The sequence below is a fragment of the Sturnira hondurensis genome, unplaced genomic scaffold, assembly GCF_014824575.4.
Source record: "Sturnira hondurensis isolate 20B ecotype Veracruz unplaced genomic scaffold, ASM1482457v3 Scaffold0012488, whole genome shotgun sequence".
In the NCBI taxonomy this organism is placed as follows: domain Eukaryota; kingdom Metazoa; phylum Chordata; class Mammalia; order Chiroptera; family Phyllostomidae; genus Sturnira; species Sturnira hondurensis.
Genome location: NW_028085119.1, coordinates 1,040,035 through 1,066,509, shown reverse-complemented (window position 1 = coordinate 1,066,509; position 26,475 = coordinate 1,040,035). Strand labels below are relative to the sequence as shown.

General features: G+C 37.2%; 1 protein-coding gene across 3 annotated transcripts; it reads right to left on the bottom strand.

The window, feature by feature from the left end:
- Positions 1-35: 35 nt before the first annotated feature.
- On the bottom strand, positions 36-26,475 carry SUV39H2 (SUV39H2 histone lysine methyltransferase). Of its 3 annotated transcripts, XM_037060740.1 has the most exons (6): positions 26,345-26,475; positions 23,647-23,792; positions 5,325-5,993; positions 3,529-3,675; positions 1,474-1,603; positions 36-754 (listed from the first exon to the last, which is right to left on the bottom strand). In XM_037060740.1, the coding sequence occupies exons 1-6, from the start codon at positions 26,373-26,375 to the stop codon at positions 648-650; spliced, it is 1,230 nt and encodes a 409-aa protein (XP_036916635.1). In that variant the 5' UTR covers positions 26,376-26,475; the 3' UTR covers positions 36-647. The 3 variants fall into 3 exon arrangements, with proteins under 3 accessions (XP_036916635.1, XP_036916636.1, XP_036916637.1); XM_037060741.1 differs by lacking the exon at positions 3,529-3,675; XM_037060742.1 differs by lacking the exon at positions 23,647-23,792.

Genomic DNA, 26,475 nt, shown 5'->3' with positions numbered 1-26,475 from the left:
TGCTGGTTCAAAAATATACCCTTCAATAATGGTCTGACTTGCTTCAAAATACGAAATTGAGCTGCAATTAATTTTTTTCATGTTTAATTTTAGACCTTAAATTTCTGTACCAAGTTCTCAATGTTTTAATGAAAGTAGAAAATAGGGTATAATTCAGTATTACCTATATGTCTCCAATACAAGGATAATATTTACAGTAATAAATAGGTAAACAGGAATAGCAACATAACAAAAATAGAACTTTTTTGCCTAAACTAACTATTTCTCTAAATTTGAGGTGTATGGCAAGTTGAATGTTTGATCTTATTGTGTGACATATCAGAGTAACACTTAAATAAAGACTGAAGGAGGCATTCTCTATTCACACAGACTTCTTAAGTATGTACATGCTGACCTGTACTAGTTTTCCTTGCCTGTTTTGATATCTAACCACTAATTAGGTATATTTCAAATTGGTCTATGTGACCTTGTGTTCCTCTCTTCAGAAGCATCAGTAATGGATTTTGGCCAATGGTTTGAAACAGGCATTGTAAATTAACATAAGAGTATAATCTTTATAATATGAAAAGGGTCCCAAATATTTATTTAAAAAATGTTAACATTGTAAAACAATACTACAATTATCCTCAGCTTTATTTCCTGAAAATTCAGTTGAGGTAACCTCTGCAAGTCACAGCTCCACATTTGCACACAGTTCTCACTCTCTTTTTGGCTGGGCTGTAGTCAATAGAGTCTGAAGATATATCCCCAGAACCTGAATATGTAGAAAAAGAAATATAGCAGAAAGAGAGTTAAGATAATTAGAATGAGTTTCAAATTTTCTATCAGCTTTAAATATTTAAATGTGAATATTCAGAGACAAATCATTATGAATTTCCTTGAAAGAACGATGTGGGCTAATAATGAGAGGTAAAGTGAGTGTGATTAGCCCATGTTTATAAGAATGGATTTCTGAAGTGATGGAGGTTACTGGGAAAATCCAGTATACAATCATTTATTTCTTATACTGTTTCAGAGCATAAAGTGAAATCAAGTAGTAACAATATGTAAAAGACATCATGCTTAGCAAGACAATGGAAAGAAAATATTTATAGTATCACAATAAAGCAAATACAACTGAATGTTCTTTTTAAAAGTCAAATTCCAGTAGGAATGTAGTAAGTTCATGTGTGATTTAAATCACATTTTAAATATTTTGAATATCCACCTCTTAGTAAAGATTTGGAAATGTAGGTTTACAATTTTTTAAATACAAGCAGTGTTGAGAAAAGATGTTTTCAAATAATAAGCTTCCATAATGGAAGTTCTGAAAAAAGTAGGTGGTAATAGTGATGTAGAAGAAATGACATTACTCAGTTCAAGGTCAGGGAGAACTGGATTCCAGTTTTAGTCGATGATCTAAGGCCTTCTCCCATTCTGCAATGGACTCCTCATACTAAAACACCACCAGTGAACTACATTTGAAATCCATACCTTTCATTTGATAATCGAAAGTGAGCTCTTCTCCAGCATTTATGGTTCTTGTGGAGAATAACGCTATCCGGGGAAGACGGGTATCGAGGTTATCAATGAAAACATTGAACACCTGAAGATTTGGGTCACACTAAAAAGAAAATATGAGAACCCATTTAAGTAAAAATGACATGAGTGAGCTCTTCTACATGCCACTTAAAATTTTCAATTGCCCAGAGGATTTGTTTTTTTAAGACATACTGGAAATTAAGTTGATTATTTAGAGGTCTCTGAGACATGCACATTTAAAAATACTGTTTTCACTTACAGAAAATTTCAGAGATACATAGAACTAGAGAAAACAATATTAAGTCCACATGTATCCACTATGCAGCTTCAACAGTTATTAACATTTTTGCCAATTTTGTTTCATCTATTCCTGATTTTAAATTTTTCTGAAGAACGTTACTGCAAATCCTAGGTAACATTATCAGTTCACCTGTTGATACATCAGTAAGGCACACTTAAAGAATTAGAACTGCATTTAAAAAGTCAAGTTAGAATTGTAGAACTCAAACTTCATATTGCACGGGTTTCATTGCTTAAACTGGTGTTTGGAATTGTTTGATATTTAGAGAACTCTACACTCAATTCTGGAATATGTACGAAGAAAGATCCAGTCAATAATACTAAGAGACCAAAATAAGTATGTAATTGTCCTCAAATAGAATACATCTATTTTGAGAGTATCTCAAATTTATTGCTAAGAACAAAATTAAAGTTTAAGTAAATCAGAAAGCTAACAAGGGAGTCAGAAGGTCTCTGGCATTTCACTACTAGTCATAAATTAGTCTAGATGTAAAATCCACAGAAAATTTAACACAGTCTACCACCTTATATGGTCAGCTATATAACTTATTCCTTGAAATACATTTCCTTTTAATCTATAAAATGGAGATAATATCAATCTCACAGGACTAATACTATGTTATCTACATGGCACGCATCAGGTGCCCAGTAACTATTAACCTCCCTTAGTTTTAGAAATAGTTTTTACAGTATAAGATTCTGGGGTTAAGGTTCCAGCTGTATTCTAAGTTTTTTTCCAACACAAATTAAGAATATTAATTTATAATTTAGCCCTGACTTGTGTGGCCAGGTTGTGAGTGGTCCTGCAAAGTGAAAGGTTGGAAAAGGCACAGGGCGGGGCACATGCCTTCCCAGTCAGGGCACATGCCTGGGTTGCAGGCGGGATCCCCAGTTGGGTTTGTGTGAGAGGCAACTGTTTGGTGCATCTCTTACACATTGATATTTCTTTCTCTCTCCCTTCTCCCTTTCTAAAAATAAATAAAATCTTTAAAAAGAAAAGAGTGCTAAGGTAAAATTTAGAAAAATAGTCCTGAGCCCTGGCTGGTGTGACTCAGTGGATTATGAGACGGCCTGCAAATCAAAGGGTCACCGGTTCAATTCCCAGTCAGGGCACGTGCTGGGTTTGGCAGGCCAGGCTCCCAATAGGGGGTGTGTGAGAAGCAACCACACTCCCTCTCTTTCTCCTTCCCTTCCCCTCTATTTAAAAATAAATTAAATCTTTATAAAAGATTTTAAAAAAGAAAAATAGCTCTAAATACTTCAATACTCTACAAATTTTTAAATCTTATGTTTTCATTGAGACTACAGCTATCTTTAGTTATATATCCTAAAATTTAGCTGTGTTAACTTTTGTACGAAACCTATGTAATTGTGTGTTTCTTAAAACTTTCTTTCTACCCCTTAACTCCTCTGCTCATTAATTTCCTCCTCTATGAGGATAACACCTAACTTAAAATGTTGTTGAAAAGTTTAAATGAAGTAACATTTAACAAGGAAGACTTGCAAAATGCATGGTATTTGCATTTTGAGTTTTCCTAATACAGCAGTAGTCAAGTCATGACTTACCAGCAGAGACCCTTGTACTAAAATACTCTGAAAACTCTAAGAGTCTGTGGTTTAAATATATTATATCCTCAACTATGGAAAAGCATTACACACAGTACTAAGTTAATCAGGCCTGTCTATACTTTTTTAAGTATTTCTTACACTGTGATTCACAAAATGAGATACATTTCCATATCGAGCTGCATCCACTGTGAATTCATCAGATTCATAGTCCAGATCAAAGAGATATGTGATTCCTCTGTTGTCATATAACTGCCCCCGTCTCTCAGCTTCTTCACTTGTGATCACCTAAAAAGAAAAAACTATAGTATATTCTATAGCTATTGCTGAACTAAAGAAGCTCTCATCCATAAATCAATTAATCAACATACCGGTGCCTACAAATACGTAAAAAGCACACATCCACACAAATGACTCCAGAAGAACTAAACAGAAAGAGGTGGGAGAACGCAGGGAGGAGAAATGACGGTACAAAACAATTTAGCTGTTTAAAGAGGAATTAGGACAACTCAACAACTAACAAGTTGAAACCATGCAGTACTCTCATTCCAACTTACTGAGATGTTAAAAAAGCTACAAAACTATAGTTCATAGGATATAACAGAATATAAAGGACTAAGTTTATAAGTATATATGCTTTAAATGGATATTTTTCATTTAACTAATCTTGTATGCAGTTACAAATGAAATTTTATTACAAATATAGGAGTGAAGGTATGTTAAATTTGCAAATAATGAAAAGTTTCATTTAATAGAATAAGTTGTTTTCATGAAATCTGGCAGCTGAAAAACCATCACTTACAGTTCTGTTCTAAACAACAAAGCTTTACCACGTGATCAGCTTAAGAAATCAAAAATGTCTAGTCACTTATTGTGTCAACCAAAATTTAGCTGTTGCATTCTTGAAGCCAAAAAAGAGAATAGTTGTGTATCCCACAAGATCTGGTATCCCAAATAGTGATTTATAATAATCTGCCATCATCTAAAAATAGAAGGATCAATACAGGGATCCAATTTAATCTTTGAATTAGGTGGTCCAATTCAAATAACTTTTAAAATGTGAGATTTCACAGCTCTGGCTTCACAGTCATACTCACACCTCTCTAGTCACAGTGTAACCCACCCTTCAGTTTGAGGAAGTGTGGTGAAGTGCACTGATTCTGGAGCCTTGGTTTTGAATCCTGGCTCTTCTTGACTACCAGGTGACCTTGGGCAATGTGCTTAATTTCTCTGTGCCTGTTTCCTTGCCTATAACAATGGAGACAATGCCACTACCTCAGAGCTGGGAAAATTAGTGTGTTAGTACATAAGGTGCTTAGAATAATATGTGGCACAGGGTAAATACTACTTTTGTATATATGTACATATATATTTAAAAATTTGTTTGGTTATATAAAAAATAGTCTTTGTAGCTGAGTTACAAAAAGTTTGTGTTTTCTTATAGACATAATAAATGCTTTTATGTTTGTCCTACAACTCTTGCTCATAAAGCACTGGTCTATTATACAGTAGTTTTCAAGTTGAGACAAAATTGAGTTTTGGAAACTACACTTAACCCAATATTTGGTCAAAAGAATGAAGTAAATTACAATTTAAAAGTTTCAAAGTCAGCGTGTGTTTAGACCTGATTTTCTTAGGAATTTTGTGTAAAAATAGTTATTTTAAAATTTACAAATGCCAGTTCTATGGACTATAAATGGGGTGTTCATTGAAAAATGACTATTTCATTTTTTCCATATTTCTATCTTTTTCATATTTTCTTTATATTCTAGTTTGTATTTCTATGCTAGTGAGCCCCTCTCTTAAACCTGAAATTTCTGCATATTTGCAAATGATAATATCAAAATTTACCAGCTACTTGTCACTGAGGTAAACAGGTAACTTTTCAAAAGCATAATCCTTCCACGGACATTACGTGCTATGTAAGTTGAACATACCTCTCCAACATACTCCATGACAAAACTCATTCTTTTAATCTTCACAAGGGTCTTTACACCCCAGCCACAGCCATTGCTAGTTCGAAAGATGCAAAGTGAATACTGTGTGCCTTTTTGTACAATCCTATTGGGACAGTCAGGTCCACATTGACATCTTGAGTTGCATTCATAAATGGGAGTACCGGGTGGGATTTTAATTTGTTGGCTTTTATTATAAGCCAAAAGAACTCCAGCTTCAGCAGGACAACATTTCTCCAAGAAGCAATCTGTGCATGAACAACCAAAGGTAGCTTCATTTACTAAGCTGATTCCAGGAGTGGGTTTGTATTCATTAATGTAGTAGAAGTCTGAAGGTGGGCCCTCTAAGTCAACAGTATTTTCAACAAAAATCATTCCTTTATGATTTTTTCTTCTGTTGAGTTCATCTTGCCATCTCTGCAGAGCTATTCTTTGTTTAGCCTTCTTTACAATGTACTCGGCAATGGCAGGTTTCAGAGCTTTGTTATTGTTTAGAGTTACTGCTCTGCCTTTCTTTACTCGAGATAGATAGTTACGCTTGTCATTGGAAAACTGCTGAAGGAGTAATGGGCACTTGAGATTTTGCAAAGGTTCCCAAGTATTTGTAGAATCTGGCCATCCTTTCCATTTTACAAGATAATATTCCATATCCTTAAAATACAAAAGAAAATGCAAATCAGATATGACAGTCCCATTTATTTAAATAACATTTTAAAGAGTAAGGCATCCATTATCGTTTTTCTAAATAAAATTCAGAATATATAAAGTCACAAATTTTCAGCAATTAATGTACAGATCATAAAAATAAAACTTTTTCTTTACTACATAAAATATTATAGAATTTAGATGTGGCAGAATATGCATGACCACAGGCAAAGGAACTGCACCTATAGAAAAAGTACTGAAATTCACGAGTCTTTTATCAAACAGTGACTAGACTGGACAAAAAAGTATTTCTCTTGATCATGCAAATGGCCAGTCCCAAAACTAACCTAGATGAGAGGCTTACTTGGCCATCACAGATGTAGGTGTCCTTTAGCAGGGGTGTCCAACTTTTTGGCATTTCTGGGCCACACTGGATGAAGAGTTGGCTTGGGCCACACACTAAATACACAAATACTAACAAAAAAACCAAGGAGCAAAAAAAAAAAAAAAGTTTAAAGTAAATTTACAATTCTGTGTTGGGCAACATTCATAGCCATCCTCAGCTGCATGCGGCCCACAGGCTGCGGGTTGGACACCCTGCTAAAGGTCTGTAACTTAGTATTTTATACTAGGTACGAGAGTAGTTTTATTTCTCAATGTCATGGGCATATAAAGCCTAGATGTTCTAGATATACTTGTCTAATACAGTCAGTGGCCATATGTAGCTATTGAGCACCTGAAACACGGCTAGTCTAAACTGAGATCTGCTTTAAGTGTAATATATACTTTCTAAAAATATTGATTACACACTGAAATATATTGGATTTGCTAGATTACATCAGATATATAATTGAAGCCAATTACACCTGCTTCCTGTTACTTTAACATGGTTACTAGGAAATTTTAAATTATACATATGTAGGCCATAATATGTTTCTATCAGACAGCGTGATTCCAGAGAATTCTTACCTTTTTTAGCCTAAAACATGACTAGATTAGGTGGCTTTAAGTTGGCATTCAAGCTACCAAAAATCAAAATATTTTGCTTTATCCCTCATCCTACTGTTGACCACTGCGGTACCTGCATCCTTGCCTTCCTACCCCAGTGACCTGCCTGTGCTTTCTCCCCTTTAAGTCGGGAATGCCACGTCACATTGCTCTTTAAAAAGGTAGTTGAGTTGTGTATAATCAAAAAACTTCTGAAGCAAAGTCTCTCAATATTTGGTTTTTGTCCTCTTGAATAACCATCATCCGTAAAATACCTTTTAATATATGAAAAGTGATTAAACTGCATGCTATAATTTTTAGTTATTTTAATTCATAGATATTGATAAAAACTTAATTGGGACACATTTATTTTTCTCTGAAATGTTAAATAAAGTTTTTATTATAAAGTAAGAATGACCATGGCAGCTGCTTTATGTTTGTAATTGGAAAACGCCAAACAACTGGAGAGATCTAGGAACTGTGGCGTCAGACACCTTAAGGATGCACGAATCAGGCTGCGGAACACTGAGGGGGCTTTGAAGAGTGAGAGCTTATTCTCTCCCCACTGGCTTCATCCCAATGTTTTATGTATTTCTGTTCAATAAACAGTAATGCTTGTGAATTAAAAAAACTTTGCTTCTTTATAAAAAGTCAAAATGTTTTATTTTTAAAAAGTGGTTAAATTATGGTTTGAGAATATGCACCAAAACTGTACTTCCACAGAAATCTATATTGTGATCCCCCCAAAACAAAACAAGCCTGGACATACATGTTAGGTTGGCTAAGATGCAACATGGCTTTCTCCCTTCTGTCGGGTAACTACTGAAATGTGGGACTGTTGTTAGCAGACAGCTGCTCAACAACAAGACACACTTGGCAGTATCTGACTCTACTCCCTTTAATTGTAAAAGTTATTAATTTTTCTGATTCCAGAATAAAGTAATGAAACCTTGCTTGTCTTTTTTTCCTGTTACAGTTTTTCCTACTATAGCTCTGGGCTATGTCAAAGTTGCCAGCAAACACTGAAAGAAACAGAAACACCAGCTTTAAGTCAGATGATTAAGATCATTCATCATTCAGCAAAACTAAAAGCACTGTAACACTGAAGTTTGTTTTCAAAATAATGCTACTTGCATTTTTAGTGACTAAATTTTGCATTTAACCACACAGTTACTTAATTTATGGGAGGTAAAGATGTTTACAAAACATGAGTATCTTTGCAAAATAGTGTAGAAATATTAGTAATATGTAGTTTGTACTTTGTAGTTTTATTTTATATGCATATTTTTCAATTCAAAAAATATATTTCCACTTTGAAAAATAGCAGAACAAAAAGTTTGACTTAATAAATTCAATCGATTTAATACCCTACATTCCAAATAAAAGCCAAAGTTTATAAGACTCATATCTTATTCATTCTGATATGCAATCAACTCTTGATTACCCACAGAAATGGAATACAGTCAAAATAATGATCCATAAATTACTCTTGTATAATTTTTAATGCATCATATGGATTTTTCTTAAAGACATTTTCCTCCACTATATTTTCCTTATCTTTTCCTTTTCATTAAAATATTTTAGTATTTATAATAAATATGTAAAAATTCAGTCAATAGAGGGTGTGATGAAATGTAAAGTAATACTAGTCTTTAGGAGTAAAATCTCATTGGAAAAAGAAGGTAGTAACAGGTAAAATAAGTAATAAGGCAAAACAGTACAATTTTAACTGCAAACACAAGTAATACAATAAACACCACTAAACTATTAAGAGGGAAATAAAAACAGATCAATGAGAATTCAGAGGAAGTAGAATAAACTTCATTTGAGGAAGACTGATAGAATTTGTTAGGTAAGGGACAGGTCAGGAAAGCTGAAAAACATGAGCAAAAGCCTTCATGAGGCTAAGATTTACATGAAGTATCCAGAAAACATGAAGAGATGGATTTGGCTAGCTTTGAAGTTCAGATATTAAAGAAAGAGATAAAACTGTAATGGCACCCTGACTGGTGTGGCTCAGTGGCTTGGACATCATTCTGCAGACTGAAGGGTTGCTGATTCAATTCCTAGTCAGGGCACATGCCTAGGTTGTGGGCCAGGTCCCTGGTTTGGGGGGCATGCAAGAGACAACCAATGGCTATCTCTCTTTTGATTACATATTGATGTTTTTCTTCCTCTTTCTCCTCCCTTTCCCTCTCTCTAAAAACAAACAAACAAAATCTTTTAAAAAACTGTAAAGGCAAGGCAAGAACAAATTTAAGATAGCCTTGGACACCTGACTAGGGCATATGAACTTTTTAAATAAGCCAGTGTTTATTATTGCAGTTCTTAGAAACCATGATGTTTCTGTGGGGAGCTTCATTAAATGCAAATACATTTAATTCCATACTATTTACCAGGAATAATTTTACCATCTTCTAATTGCCCAGTCAATGACTCTAGTCCTCACCTTCTTGACAATTCTCCTTGGGCTTTGCTGTCATGATTCTCTCGACACTCTCGTTCCTTTTCTGACTTCCTTGCTGAAGCCATATCCCTGCCCATCACTTAAAATCTACACAGCTACAGTACTAAGGGCTCTGTCCTTGGCCCCTTTTCACACTAAACAAATGTTTACCCCTTTTGAGAATCTGAAGAAAGCTGTGGGTCCTTCCTTAACAAAAGTCACATATATAAAATAATATTTTGGGTAATTTCAGGATATTTGGATTCCAAGTTAAGAATTCCTGCTCTAAATGCTCTCTGTGGGCAACTCATCACTTCAGTGGTTTTAATTATATGGTGATGACTCCCAAAATTTAATGTGCAACCCAATATATCCTATAGCCTACTACTGGATGTCTAACAGGTCCCTAAGTCAACCTATCCACACAGAACTCATCCCAGTCCTTCCCAGATTCTTTCCGTTCCGTGTTCCCCAGGAGGAGTCTTACCTGTCTGCCTAGTCACACACGTTACAAACCAGATCAATCTCGATTCTTTCTCCTCCTCAATCCAATCTATCATCAAATGTCTTTAGATACTTGTTCCTGTCCATCTCTATTAGCTATAGTTATTTCAGGCCTTTAAGTGGTTTCCCCGACACCATACTAACCATAAATCCAATCTACCCTTCTTTACTAAAGTATAGTTTTTTAAAAAATAATAAAAATCCACTGTACCAGTCATTTTGTTATTTTCTTGCTTTAACATTTTAATGGCTTTCCCACCGCCCAAAGAATTAAATTCATACTTCCTATTATAAACAAAGACCATTCTTGACTGGATCCCTGACAGCTCTCTACCCCAATCTTCCATTATGGCCCCATTCACACACCTCTGGTCACACTGAGCTGCTATTAAGTACTTGGATGTAACAGACCTTTTCATACCCTCCTGGTGCTTCATTCAAAGTTCTCATTAGAATGGCTTCTTCCATTTGCCTAATGAATGCTTGCTTATTTCAGTCTTTTATGTGTAGAAAAACATACTCATCTATAAAATTCAGCTCAGATGTCATCTCTTTCCTGCTTCTCTTGCTCAAGGAGAACTGATCACTGCCAACCTCCTATGTTCCCATTTCTAACCTAAACTATAAGCCATTTGTGGGAAGAAATGGAATCTTATTCCTTAAAGCCCCAGAACCAAGCACGATCGCCTACTACATACAGCTTAGGCTTCCTCTAAATATTTCTGAATGTCTAACAAAAATGACCACCAACTTGTACCCAAGATAAAAATTACAATAGTAATTATATGAGTCCTTAGAATACAAGCTGCCTAACTTACCCTGGAGATATTTGTTCTGAAATCGCTGTGCGTAGCAGTAAGTTGTAGCAAGCACAAAAACTTTAAAAATATATACATGGGAGGACAGAAAACAGCAAAAATCTACCCTCCCATTAGCTGATTATTTTCTGCCAGTTCTGAAGCAATCGCCACAGGCAGCATTAGCAGTAATAGCCAGAATCTGATTATGATGATGCCAGTGTCCCAAGGAACACAGTCTGACAATTAGAATGGTCCATGGGAAGCCACTGGATGTTCATGCCAGTGACTGACAGAGAGGAGTTGTGAGACCTGGTTAGAGGCCCAAGACTGACACATACGAGCAACATGACCTTGAAACAGTCCTTTCTTATAGTTCTGTTTTCCTGATCTCTAAAATTTGAATCTTAGTCTAATGATTTCTATGTTGTTCCTGTTCTTGACAAACCAATTCTAAGTGCAATCAGCCTTTCAGGAATATTAACCTATTGTTAGATGTGGAATATTCTGTTAGTAAGTACCATGTAGTATAGTGGTGGTTCTAAAGACTCAGAATTGCCTTGATACTTTAAGAAGGCAATTTATCTCTTAATATTTGCTTATCAAGGGAGAAGCCCCACCAATGTACATGGGGGTTCTAATTTTTCACTAATGAGCTAATAAGTATGTTAATAAAGAGTACCCATAGTTTTGTCGGAAATTTCTCTGGATGAAGTAGTGACATGGCAAGAAAATGGCATGGAAAAAATCAGAGAACTGAGCTTGACTATCTCAATTTACATCCTTTAAGTTAACTGGAACCCAATAAACTCATAATAGTAACAACCCTGTTGTTTCCCCAGTTAGAATTCTTCCCATCTCCTAAGTTGGCTAACTTAGACCACCTCCACTGTTTGCTCAAGGATCCATCCCACTACTTTCCTGTTGTTTTCAGTAGCACATGAACTTTGCTCCTAATGCAGAGAGAAAACAGAAACCACCGGGCATGAATTCCCTTAATTTCCACACGTCTGTGGACATGTAACTAGAGAAGGTGAATGCAGATACTACACAAGAGACGTACTTTCTTCATCAACTGTCCCTTCTATCTCTGCAGCTTCTCTCGATGAAGCTAACACTGAAACCTAACACTGAAACCTTCCTCATTTTTAAAAAGCAAAATTAGCCCTGGCTGGTGTGACTCAGTGGACTGAGTGCCAGCCTGCGAACCTAAAGGTTGCTGGTTCCATTCCCTGTCAGGGCACATGCCTTGGTTGCAGGCCAGGTCCCCAGTTAGAGGCATGCAAGAGGCAGTGTTTCTTTCCCTCTTTCTCCCTCCCTTCCTCTCTAAAAATAAAACAAAATCTTAAAAAAATAAAAGTAAAAAGCAAATTTAAACTAAGCCTCCTTTGAGATATAAATGCTTAAATATATAAACAATCTCTAAAAGATACAATAAATTACTAAAAGTTGAGAGATTGGAGAATAAGGTTACAGGGGTGGAAGATTTCAGTATATTGCCTTTTATAACGTTCAGTTTTTAAAATGACATGCATATATTACCTACTCAGATTTTTTAAAATTTAAATTCATAAACACCTTCATACCTTACATTGCTCTTCCTCCCTTTCTTCAAAACTGGAATTCTTGAAACAGTTGTCCATACCATTTAAATCTCTCACCTCCAATTTATTCTTTAATTCTTTCTACTCTGGTTTCTTCTACCCATGCCACTGAAACTGTTCTAAGGGCATCAGCAGCCCTTCTTCCACTGTTCAGCTGGTACTGCACAGTTCTTCAACCTACTGGTCACTACTCTATTTTGCTGATATTATCGCTATCAGGCTTCCATAATTTACTTTCCCAGTTTTCTTCCTACCTTTCTTACTACTGGTTTGTCTCAGTCTTTGACAGTTCTTCCGGTGACTTCTCCCTAACTATTCCTCAGCCCTGTACTCTTCTCACATTTTCTTTGCTTGGATTACTGCAAATAAATAGCCTCTTGCTACCATCAGTCCATTCATGGCATCACAGCCAGAGTAATATTTTTAACACATCCATCTTATTGTATCATTCACCTGCTCAAAACTACTAAATTTTTCCCTACCTCTCAAAATAAAGTCCAAAATTCTCTTCTTGCCCTAGAAGGAATTGCATCTCTGGGTTCTGCTTATCCTTCCTGCCTCATTTCAAACCCTCTATGTTCCACTCACACTTTCTATTCCTCGAAGTCAGGTTCTCTTCTACCTCGAGGCGCTGCCCTGCTTCTCTTTTCATTCTTTAGCACTGAGTTCAAGCAGCAGTTTCTCACGGACGTCTGTCTCTGCAGGATAAGTTAGATCCTGTTACATTAGCACTTACTGAGACTTTAATGAAGTACTTTGTACAATGATATTTAAGATTCTTCTACTGTCCCTAAAAAGAAACTCTATGATACCAGGGACCTCTGTGTCATTCATTTCTGAGACCTCTAGTGCCTGGCATATGATGTGGAAGATGGCCCGTAAATATCTGTTGACCTAACAGATAACCGTATCTGTCCCTTCGGCTTCACTTGCTGTCTTTTCGCCAATTACTTCAAATTCTACATTTCCAGTTAGTTCTCACTCTTGATTAGAACTACATTTGCAACAACCTACTGGTCAGCTCGCTTTAATGTTCTCAACCTTTTCATTTTTCTTTTCCAAAGCCAAACTAGTCCTCCAACCCTAATCTTCCTATATTCCTGGATTTTGGTGAACAGTATTATTATCTATGCTACTGCAAGTCAGAAACCTGTTTTCTAGATGTGGAACCCTCACTGCCAGGTCCCCACCTAACTGCTTGACCATTATACCACAGAGTTATAAATGTCACATCCTTGGTAACTGAAAAAAATTTACCTACTTCTCTTCATCTTCACTGTGATAACTGTAGTTCACGCACTATCACTTCTTCCCTGGACTGTGTAAGTGTGTGTGTCATTCCCCTTCCTGCCAATCTACTCTGCTCACTGAACAGAGAAAATTTTGTGAATTATGTATCTGATCGTGCCATTCTTTCTAGAATCTTTCAAATGACTACCACTGCTTAGAGTGGCTGAAAGTTCCCGCACTCATCTTTCATTTTCTCCCACTCCCACATGATATCCTATTTTCTATACTAAAGCCATAATCAATCATAACACTTGTTTGCTCAATCCCTGTTGGACATTAACTCTTCCAGGAAGCTTCCCGTGCCCTGGCCTTGTGTACTTCCCACTGACACTGTAATAATGTCTGCTATAGCACTCATTGTACTGTATTGCAATGGATGGTTTACTTGTCAGTCTTTCTCAATAGGCTATGAGTTCCTTAAGCTGAGGGACAGTTTCCTGTTAATCTGTACTTTCCCAGTGCATAATGTAATACCTGTCACACAGATGGAAAATGTTTATTGAGTGAAACTATATAGAAAGAAAAAACAGAAGATACTAGTTAATAGATTGCTACTATAATATTAATATCAAGTTATGGTCTAGTCTAATAGTGATTGTGAGGACTAGAGAAATTACGGAAGCAAAAGCCAATTAATAACCACAAACTAAATATCCATTATGTACTATGGACTACAGTAAGACTTAGTCCTGGTCCTTAAATGGCTGACAATTTAGTAGAGACGTTATGAAACAAAGCCAGAAAATGTAACAAGTTCTAGAAAAATGACAAGAACACTGCTTTTTAGGTCCTGGATATAAATCAATTAATTTTACTGGAGGTGTGACAGGGAAGAAGGCTCTATAATAAATAGTAACCTTTCATCTGGACCTTGCAGGTCAAGAAAGATTTTGAGAAGGGAAACAATAATATTCCAAAGAGGGAAGTGGATGAGAAATGCAAAAGGGCATGTGCAAAGGAGCAAGACTGTTCAAGGAACTAGAATACAAGCCATGCCTGTTCTTAAGCTATGATTCCAACGAATGCTTAAAGGAGTGCCCAGCTTATAGTAGGTGGTTAGTAAATCTTAGCCTGATGAAAGAATTTACAAGTATTTCAATGTGGATAGAAAAACATGAAGCTGGAAAGGTAGTTAGTGGCTAGATGATAAAGAACCTCAGTCGAAAGAGTCAGCTTACAGCGAAAGACAACAGGGAACCATTAAAAGGTTTAAGCGAGGCCATAATGCAACTAGAGCTGTGTTTCAGAAACAACTGTAGTGAGTTTCAGGAATATGGCCTTGAGACAGTGTCCTTTATTAACTGTATAAATGGAGGGGAAAACACAAGAAAAGAACAGGGTCATAAGATCTTTCACTTGCCTGAATATCACTCACTCTCTCTTTCTCTCTTTCTCTCTCTCTCTCTCTCTCACACACACACACACACACACACACACACACACACACACAGTGAGTGAGTGAGAGAGCAGTAGGTATGTAGCTATAAGATTAAATAATTTACACTGCCAGTCAAGATGGCAGAGTAGGCAAATGCTGAGCTTGCCCCCTCCCATGAATGCATCAAAATTACAACTAAATTATAAAACAACCAACACTGAGAACCACCTGATGACTAGCTGAACAAAAGTTATAACTGAAGTTATAAAGTCCTATAACTAAAAATTATAAAGCAGCAGCCATGATGAGATTGGTAAGAGAAGTCAGGGATGCAGAACAAGCTGGCCCCATACCCATGGTATGACAATTCAGAATTAGGAGAAATATCTCAGCCACAGAGGTATTTGCAAGGGGGTAGCAAGGGGTCCCAGCCCCACACTAGGCTCCCCAGGCCAGGGCACCAGTGACTGGAAGTAGAGTCCCCATAGCATCTGGCTGTGAAAACCAATGGGGATTGCATCCAAGTGAAGTGAAGGGCTGTGAAGACAGAGGTGATCCTCTTGAGTGGCCTACCCACAGACGAACTCGCTCACAAACCTACTTGCTCTGGGTTCCAGTGGGAGTGGCAACTCTAAGAGTGCCAGGGACACGCATGGAGGAACTGAACCGACTAGCTCTAAGGTGAGGGTTGCAGGGGCAGGGGTTGGGGCAGCCCTCTCTGGAGACAGAAGCACTGACAGGTACCTTTGCTCTGTTGTTGAGCCTGCTACCCACGCAGGTGGCAGGTGCAGGTGGGTGCCAATTCTAAGCTCTCCATTCGCCCTGCCCTGGTGATTCCCTGAGACCCGCCCCAAGTGCTGGGCTGAGCAACTTCCAGTGGCTTTTCCACATAAGTAGCCTGCCTTGCCTCATGGTACAGACTTTCCTAAAATCTATCAAAGGTTCACAAACCTGTACTAAGCAGGGGCAGGCTGAGATGTACCCTAAACCTCTTGCTAAGTGGTCTCAAGCATGGCAGAAAAAGTGACCAGTCTTAATTTTCCCAAAGCCAGGTATGAGCTGCAGCCAGTGTTGGCCTGGCATGTAGCTTCAAATAAGGTTCATGCCTGGCATGAACCTAGCACCAGAGGTGGTTGGCCTTAGTTCACACTGTGGTGCCCATGAGAGTCCCAAGCACAGCACTAGTGGCAACTGGCCTTGATTTTTAGTGTACCTTCTCCCAGGAGCCTCTAAGCCCAGCACAGATGGCTACCAACTGCACATCACCTTGTAGCTCCCACCAGGCAGCCTCAAGGCGGTACGAAGGGAGGCTGAATGTGGCCTGCATTGGAGCGCATCTCAAGAGCCTCCAAAACCAACAGACCTGGTGGCTGGCTTTAGACCACACCAGAGCACTACCCAACCAGCTCCAAAAATGAAAAACCTGAAGGGCAGATTCAGCTGGCACCCACTCTGTGGCATAAGCCCCAATATAACAGCTCATCTGCTATAGTCATGGCCATCCCTCATATCCAGTCAGGCTTAGGATCAACCCCAATCACTGAAACGCCAACAGTAATCAACATTCAGCACACACAACACACATTAGGGGCACTCCTGGAGCACCCAGCTCAGGTGGATAAGGAGACAGCACCACTGGGCCTCACAGGACACTGATTATATAAGATCACCTTGCCAAGATCTGGAAACAAAGCAGATCTACTTAAGAAAAAACAAAAGGAGTCAGCCAAAATGAGGAGGAAAAAAACATGTCTCAAATGAAAGAACAGGACAAAACTCCAAAAATGAACTCACCAAAATGGAGACAAGCACCTAACTATCAGATACAGAGTTCAAAACACTGTTTATAAGGATGCTAAATGAACTTAAGAGAATAGATGTACTTCATGAGAACCACATCAAAAAGAGAGAAACTATAAAAAAGTCAGAAATGAAGAACACAATAACTGAAATAAAGAATATATCAGAGGCAATCAAACAGATCAGATGAAGAAGAAGATTGAAACTGAACTGCAAGACAAAGTAGCAGAAAACACCCAACTGAAACAGCAAAGAGGAAAAAAGAAGGATAGTTTAAGGGATCTCTGGGGCAACATCAAGCACACCGTTTGAAACATAGAGGTACCAAAAGAAGAAAGAGCAAGGGATGAAGAATCTATTTAAAGAAATGACTGAAAACTTCCCTACCATGAAGGAAATAGACATACAAGTCCAGCAAGCACAGAGTCCCAAACACGATGAGCCCAAAGAGGCCCACTCCAAGACACATCATAATTAAAATACCAAAGGTTAAAAACAAGGAATCTTAAAGTAGCCAGAGAAAAGCAGTTAAGTACAAAGGGAATCCCATCAATCAGCTGATTTTCAACAGACACTTTGCACGCCAGAAGGAAGAGCCATGAAATATTCAAAGTGGTGAAAAGCAAAGATCTGCAACCCAGATTACCTTACCCAGCAAGGCTCTCATTTAGAATTGAAGGAGTGATAGTTTCTCAGACAAGAAAAAGCTAAAGCTGTTCATCACCCATGATGAACCAGCTGTAATTACACCAGTATTACAGGAAATGTTAAAGGGACTTATTGCAGTAGAAAAGAAAAGATAAAAAATATAAATAAGAAAATGTGGCAAAGAAAAACATTCTACACAACAAAGACAAGCACTTAAAATTAGTAGCTCAACAAACTATAATGCTAGTACAAAGGTCAAAAGTAGGAAGGTCATATGTGATTACAACAAATGCACATGAAAGTATAAAATAATGAAAAAAACTTAAATGTGGAGAGTGTGAGTAAAAACTAGTGATTTTATAATGTGTCCAAACTTCAAACACCATCAAGGTAAAATAGAATGCTATAAACATAGCCTGCTATATATGAAGCATATGGTAACCAAAAACCAAAAATCTACAAGAGACACACTACAAATAAAGAGAAAGGAACCAAAACACATTATAAAAAGGCATCAACATACAAAAGAGAGCAAGAGAACAACACAGTAAAGAGAACTAGAAAAGCAACAAGAAAACAATGACAGTAAGTACATACTTATCAATAATTACTTTAAATGTAAATGACTAAGGTATAATAAAAAGACACAGGCTGATGGAATAGATTGAGAAACAAAACCTGTACATATGCTGTCTATAAGAGACCCACTTCAGACTGAGATACAGGCTAAAAGTAAAAGGACAGAAAAAGATGCCCTGGCTGGTGTGGCTCAGTGGATTCAGCGCCAGCCTACAAACCAAAGTGTCACTGGTTCAATTCCCAGTTAGGGCACATGCCTACGTTGTGGGCAGGGTCTCGGGAAGGGGGGAGGGTGCACACGAGAGGCAACCACACACTGATGTTTTTCTCCCTTTCTCCATCCCTTCCCCTCTCTAAAAAATAAAATCTTTAAAAGAAAACAAAAGAAAAAAGACATGGAAATGAAAAAAAAAAAAAGAAGCCCGGATAACTTTTATCAGACAAAATAGACTTTAAAGGGAGGTCACAAATGACAAAGGGCATTTCATAATGATAAAGGGATCAATCCAAAAAGGTGATACATAACTCTTGCAAACATCTATGCATACAATGTAAAAGCACCCAAATATATAAAGCAAATATTTACCAGCATAAAGGAGAGATCAACAGCATTGAGCAGAGAATTCCCTACAGTCTGAGCAGGGAATTTTAACACCCTTTGACATCAATGGTTAGATGATTCAGACAGAAAATCAATAGTAGCCTTAATGAGATATTAGGCCACATGGGCTTAAATGATATTTTTAGACCATTTCAATCCAAAGCAACAGAATGCACATTCTTTTCAAGCACACATGGTACAGTAGCCAGGATCAACCTGCCACAAAACAAGTTTCAATCATATCGAGCATCTTCTTCAATCCAATGGTATGAAACTAGAAATCAACTACAAGAACAACACTGAAGAACATAAACACTTGGAGGCTAAATAACATGCTACAAAACAATAAATAGGTTAACAAGTTTAAGGAAGAAATCAAAAGATACAGAGACAAATGGAAATGAAGACACAATGAGCCCAAATCTGTGGGACACAGCCGACGTATCTGTAAAAGAGAAATTCATAGTACTATCGGTCTACCTCAAGAAACAAGAAAAATCTCAAATAAACAATTTAACCTTACACATGAAGGAACTAGAAAAAGAACAAACAAAGCCCAGATTTAATAGAAGAAAGGAAATAATAAAGATTAGAGTGGAAATAATAAAGATTGGAGTGGAAATAAAAGAGTCCAAAAATACAAAATATTTCAAAATACAAAATACAAAGAATGAAGAGCTAGTTCTTTGAAAAAAATAAACAAGATTGATAAACCTTTAACCAGACTCATCAAGAAAAAGAGAGAGCCCTGGTCAGTGTGGCTCAGTTGGTTGGGCATCATGGTACAAACAAAGGTTGCAGTTCCATCCCCAGTCAGGATAGGTGCCTGGGTTGTGGGTTCAGTCCCCCATTGGGGTACGTGCAAGAGGCCACTGATCAATGTTTCTCTCCCTCTTTCTTCCTCCCTTCCCCTCTCTCTAGAATAAAAGAAGAAAAATTAAAAAAGAAAAAAGGAGACAAAATCAGAAATGAAAGAGAAGTGCCAACTGACACCACAATAATACAAAAGATTTTAAGAAAATACTACCAATAATTATATGCCAACAAATTGGACAACCTGGGAAAAATAAATTCTTAAAAAACATATAATCTTCCAAGGCTGAAAAGAAACAGAAAATCTGAAAAGCCTGAAAACTACTAATGAAATCCAATCAGTAGTTACATTCAAAGAAAATTTAATACCTATTTTCTCAAACTGTTATAAAAAACTGAAGAGGAAGAAGACTCCTTACCTCATTTTATGAAGTAACTATTACCCTGATACCAAACCAGTCTAAGACATTACAAAAAAATTATAGGCCAATATCCTTGTTGAACATAGATGCAAAAATCCTCAATAAAAAAAAATTAGCAAACTGAATTCAGCAATACATTAAAAAGATCACATACCATAATCATGTGTATTTATTCCCAGGACACAAGGCTGGTTCAGTATCTGCAAATCAATGTAATACATCGTATATACAAAATGATATAAAAATCATGATATCACTAGATGCAGAAAAAGCATTTGACAAAATCCAGCATCGATTTATGATAAAAACTCTCAGCAAAGTGGGGATAGAGGGAACATACTCAACAGTATAAAGGCCACATATGACAAACCCAGAGCTAACATCATACTTGATGGTAAAAAGGCAAAAGCTTTTTCTTTAACACCAGGAACAAGACAAGAATATCCATTCAACATACTACTGGCGGTCCTAGCCACAGCAATCAGACAAGAAATAAAATGCATCTTAATTTTAAACTATTAAATTATTTGAAATTTTTCTTGTTTCATGGGGATTTTTGCATCTATGTTCAACATGGATATGGGCCTATAGTTTTATTTTTTCAGTAATGTCTTAGCCAGGTTTTGGTATGAGGGTAATAGTGGCCTTGCAAAATGAGGTAGGGAGACTTCCCTCTCCAATTCTGTGAAGTAATTTGAGAAAAATAGGTATTAAATCTTTGCATGTTTGGTAAAATTTACATGTATGTCATTATTTGCAGATGACATACTACACAGAGAACCATAAAGAATACACCAAAACACTGTAAGAACTATTAAATGAATTCAATAAAGTAGCATGGAACAAAATTAATACTCAGATATAGGTTGTAATTTTGTATATCAATAATGAACTACTGAAAGAGAAATTAAGAAAACAATCTCATTTACAACTGCATGAAAAAGAATAAAATACCTAGGAGGTATTTTAACTAAGGAGGCAAAAGAACTGTACTTGGAAAATTTTAAGACACTGAAATAGGAAGAAGACACAAATGCAAGTTTATACAGTGCTTGTGTATAGTAAGATTAATATTTTTTAAATGTCCATACTACCCAAAGCAATTTACATATTCAATGTAATCTTTATCAAAATACCAATGGCATTTTTCAAAGAACTAGAATAATCTTAATATTTATTTAGAACCAGAAAAGACCCAATATCCAAAGCTATCTTGAGGAAAAAAGGAATAAAATTGGAGACATCACACTACCTGATATCAAACTATACTATAAGGCCACACTAATCAAAACAGCATGGTACTGGCATAAAATCAGACACAAAAATCAACGGAACAGAATAGATAGCCCAGAAATAAACCCATGCCTATATGGCTAATTAATCTATGACAAAGGAGGTAAGAATATACAAAGAGGGAAAGATAGTCTCTTCAATAAATGGTATTAGGAAAACTTGATAGATACACGCAAAAGAATGAAACTGGATCACTTTCATATGCCATCTACAACATGGATTAAAGACTTAAATGTAAGACCCTAAACTGTAAAACTCTTAGTGATATTTCTTTGAATATGTCTTCTTGGGCAATGGAAACAAAAGAAATTAAAAAAATGGGACTACAGCAAACTAAATAGTTTCTGCAGTGAAGGAAACCATAAGCAAAATGAAAAAAAAAATCTATTGAATGGAAGAGGATATTTGCCAATGATACATTCAATAAGGGTTAATATCCAAAATACATAAGAAACTCATACAACTTAACACCAGAAAAAAAAATCTGGTAAGTTAATTAATGGACAAAGGACTTGAACACACATTTCTCCAGAAAGGACAATAAGAAAGATGTCCAACATCATTCATCATCAGGGAAGTGCAAATTAAAACCACTTCACAGCTCACAGAATGGCTATCATCAATAAATCCACAAACAAGTAAGTGCTGGGGAGGATGTAGAAAAAAGAGAACCCTCATACATTGGCAGCAGGACTGTAAATTGTTGCAACCACTATGGAAAACTGTATGAAGGTTCCTCAAAGAATTAAAAATAGAACTACCACATAACCCAGCAATTCCATTTCTGGGTATTTATCTGAAAAATCTAAGACACTAATTAAAAAAGTTATATGTATCCCAACGTCTACCGAAGCATCATTTACAACAGTCAAAATAAGAAAGAAATGGATAAACATGTGGTATGTATATATATATAAAACGGAATATTATGTAGCCATAAAAAATAATGAAATTTTGCCATTTACAACAACATGGTTGGACCTAGAGGGTATTATGCTAAGTGAAACGTCAGAGAAGATAAATACTATAAAATTTCATTTATATGTGGCATACAAAAAATAAAATAAATTAACAAAGAAAACAGAAACAAACTCATAGATACAGAGAACAACTTGATGGTTGCTAGATGTGAGTCAGGTTTGGGAGCTGGGTGAAAAAGAGGAAGGCATTAACAATGCAAACTGCCCGTCATAAAAAGTCATAGGGATAGGTTTACCAATTGAGATAAATCTGTGGAAAGAGATAGCCTGACACAAAAAGACATCATGGATTAGATAAAGTCCTAAAGATAATGGATAACAAACAAGACAAATGGTGATACCTCTGAAACTACATATAAGTGAAGATACAAAAAAAATGGTATGAAGGTAATTTGAGAGTTTATTTTTGAGGGATGCTATTTTTCACTGACTTAGAAGAGGTCTGCAAAGAGAGGGTGAGAAATAGAGTAAGAGGTCCAGAAGAGTAAAATTGAGGAAACTGCTTACAAAAATGTGGGGGAAAGAAACAAAAAGCTCATTTAGTATAATTGAACTCTGTGACATACAAATAAGTATTATAACGGAGCCAATATGTATGATTATATGATTCAGCTAGATTATTCAGGCCAGAGTTTATAAACTGTGAAGGCAGACTGGGCTCTTTTGGTGTCAAATGAAGGTTCTTATGAAGAGTGTTGATGAAGTGCTTGATTATAAAATCCCAGAGTGAGGAAGGCAGTGATACCAAAAAATATGGATGTTTCCAAGGAAGAACTGGATTTAATGACTGAATGGATATGGAATCTGATAAAGGAAAACAAAGACTTAAACAAGATTCCTGATTATCTGGTGGAACTGACAAGACTAATGTCCAAAACAGAATTCTTGGAGAGGGAGTAGGCTATACAGATTACTCAAAAATGTACTGTAAGATTTAGATTGGAAAAGTTTAGAACAACAATCTTGCCATTTTTAAAAGGAAAAGGAATAAGGTAAGTACTAGAGAAGTTAAGTGTCTTTCCTGAAGTTTAAGGCACTAAACAAAGGCTACAAATGACTTTAAATTCCAGGCATTCTATTACATCACAGATTCTCACTTGACACCATAGCAGGAAATACAGATGGTGATGCTTTTTGGGGAGATTCAGTAACACTAAAATTGGTTTGCATTTCTAGGTTCATTTTAGGTGATAGTGGGGAAACATGATTTAAGAACAAAATGAATCCCAGGTGAAGCCAATCTGAGATAAAATATTTCCTCTGGTAATCCACGTGGAGATAATCAAGAGTTGGATGTAGAATGATATAAGCACCTTGAAATATTCTAATGTAAGAACATTTTATGCTTCAAAATCCTCTCAATGTTACTTGGCAATATAGATGACATATAAATTATTATGGCTTAGAATCTTAAACATTAAGAAGAGCTTTGCTTACTTTTAAGATTCTTTTTATTTTACACAAATATGAAATACTGAAGTCTGATTCTCTTTTAAGGGGCTAGATATTTGCCTTACCTTTACTACCTTGTAGTCACACAAGTATTCCACCTCATAATTGTTTAGATTCCTTTTGGTGATTCCAATCGATTTACATGTGAGCTTTTCTTTTCTACATAATTCCTGAAGAGTATCAAGTGAAACTAGGCAAGGCACACACCAAGCTACAATAAGAAAATAGAACTCTTTACTAATGAAATAGCTACTGAATAAAATCAAAAAAGGAAAAGGAAAAACTTAACACTTCTATATCCCCACCTTTCTACTGGCAATTTTATAGGACTAAAAATTCTTATGACAAGAAGCCATTTTTGTGTCTTCAAGACAAAGTATTAAAGAATAATTGTGGTAAATTGGTCTTCTTGGACTTTCTCATGGGTTCCTACACTACCATGCATAACTGATGTCAATTAATTTCTACTGAGCCACCTGAACAAAATGTTTCATAGAAAGTCTGGAAGCTTTCTTAACATTACATATAGATCCAAAAATCAAAAGGAATAATGTTTTTGACTTTTCCAGTATAGTCTACACAAAATACAATTGCTGTTTTAATAAAATACAGATATCTAGGATATACTTATTGTTTAAAATATCTTAAATATATCTTAAACAATCTTGTAATTTGTTAAAAATTTAAAACCTTTTCTCCCTCTTAGTTGGATCATAAAACAAATCTAACTGAAATATAGTTCTATAGTTACTCATGCATCATATGTCCTACTTTCCTAGTTTGCAATGTAGCATGAAATTTTAACTCCACTTATCTCACCCACGCTCCAATATTATTATTATTGTGAAGGTGAGTAATCCCCAGTTATAATAAAACAATGGAGAGTATGTTAAGTTTTGCCATAGCCATTTCCTGTATTGTTTTTTTAAAATCAAGAATTACAAAAGAGAGTATTCAATTTACATGACCCATACACCAAGCTTGAAGAAAATCAGACACATTCATAATCAATCTTACAGTAAGTCAATACCTCATTGTACTGCAGATTTTACCCTCAAATTTCTGCTCCCATAGTGCTAATAAAATATGTTAACACAAACTGATGTTTAGAAATCTGTAATAAGCTTGGTTTCACGGATAGTGTTATGGTGAGCACTAGAGAGGACCAAAGGTCCTCTGCCCCAGCCTTTGCTAGATCACTTAGCTATATGACTTGAGCTAGATTTTCACCGTTTCAGGTTTCAGATTCGCTGAGGAAATGTGGGAGTTGCAGTAAATTGGGGTTACCAAACAAAATCTTTCAGTCAACTCAAGCTTTACTTGGTAGCTCTCCAAGGTAGCCACGATAACCTTTGTGTTTTGAAGTAATTCAGAGACCACAGCTGTTCTTTCTAGATCCACTCCTCACCCTCTACTCTCACAGGAACCCTGAAACAGGGTTTCCACACCCCGACCTTCCCACAAAGGACAATTCTAGATCAAAAAAGTAAAAGACATCCCCCCCCTCAAAAAAATAATTGGGAGGAAGAGGGTGCTTGCTTTGCAGTGGTGGTTTGTGGGTAGAAGAGAACAGAAATGAACCCTTAAATCCTTTCCATTAAAAAAACTTCAGGATGTTTTGTGTCAAGTTAACCTCATTATGTTGATCACATGCAAAAGAGGTACCTCTAGAATATCTACCCCAGGTGATTTGTCTGCTGTTCCTACCATTCTCACCTAGTTGAAGTAACAAGATTCAAGACACAACCCTCGATGGAAATGCTGAGTTTAAAAAAAAAAAAAAAGGACAAAGAAAAAGCGGAGTGGGGGGGGGGGGCAAAAAAACACTTTTGGCAAGAATCTCGATTATCTATAATGTAGGGGGGAAATTCATTTACAAGATTAAACGTTTCATTTCCACCACAAAAACCTCACAATAGTTCACAGTAACCTCGAGTGGAAAAACACCTGGGGAATAAAAACTTGATAATCTATGTGGGGAGGAATAGTCTGGAAAACACCTTCAAATTCTAGAATGCAATGAAAGTTCCAGTCTTTTTTAAAGGGCGCACAAAAGTGCATACAAGTTCAGTAGCTAATTCTTTGGCGTCCACGCAAATAACACACAAGTTTCTGGTGGATATAAAAATGACCCCAGGCTAAAGGATACATCCTCCAATACCCACTTACTAGGATAAGCTCCGATGAGGAATTTCACCTCCTAGTGAGACCCAATTGGGGTGTATCCTCGCTTAATTTCCTTTATTAGCAGTCATAGTTCAGGCCCAATTTCTTTCTTTTCCTCCGATACTGAGGTCACATTTAAACCACCGGTAACCAGCTAAAACGCCAGCCCCAACAGTAAACGTCCCGCTCAAACCACCACAAAAGAGCCAAGGCACACGCGCGCCCACAGGAACGCGACCCCCGGGGGATCAGCCGGCGTCGAGGCAGCCGCCTCAATACCTCTACACGACCACCGGGTGGGGAGGGGCCGCGAGGCCCAAGGGACCTCGGCGGGGCGGAGGGGGCCGATCCCGGCGGCGGGAGCGCTGGCCGGGGCGCAGAGGGAAACTCCGAGGAGAGTGCCGGCCGAGCCGCGAGAAGGGTCAGGGGCCAGGGGAAAGGTGAAGCCCGCGGCGCGCATCTGGGGGCCCAGGTGTCAGCAGGGCGGGAGGCGGCGCCGCACTCGGCCTGGACCGCGCGTCCCGGCACGCTTCCCGGGCCTGGGGAGTTTGCCGGGAGAACGGGTGCTAGTGAGGGGCGCCGCTCTCTAGCCCTCACCTTCTCGCGCCTCGGCCCCGGCCGCCGCCATCTTGAAGAGCTTTCATTCAAACTGGCGCGGTCAGTCCGGATAGTGCAACGGGCCGGCACTCCGCCCCAGCCCGGCTGGCGCGGGAGTGAGGGGCCGGGCT

What these genes read in the sequence shown, in the direction of transcription:
- SUV39H2 (XM_037060740.1), bottom strand. Translation starts at nt 26,375, where the DNA reads ATGGCGGCGGCCGGGGCCGAGGCGCGAGAAG. An exon ending in GTGACTACAAGGTAGTAAAG is followed by an intron (nt 5,994 to 23,646) that starts GTAAGGCAAATA and finishes TTGTATTTTAAG; the next exon opens with GATATGGAATATTATCTTGT. An exon ending in CTCATTTTGTGAATCACAGT is followed by an intron (nt 1,604 to 3,528) that starts GTAAGAAATACT and finishes TTTTCTTTTTAG; the next exon opens with TGTGACCCAAATCTTCAGGT.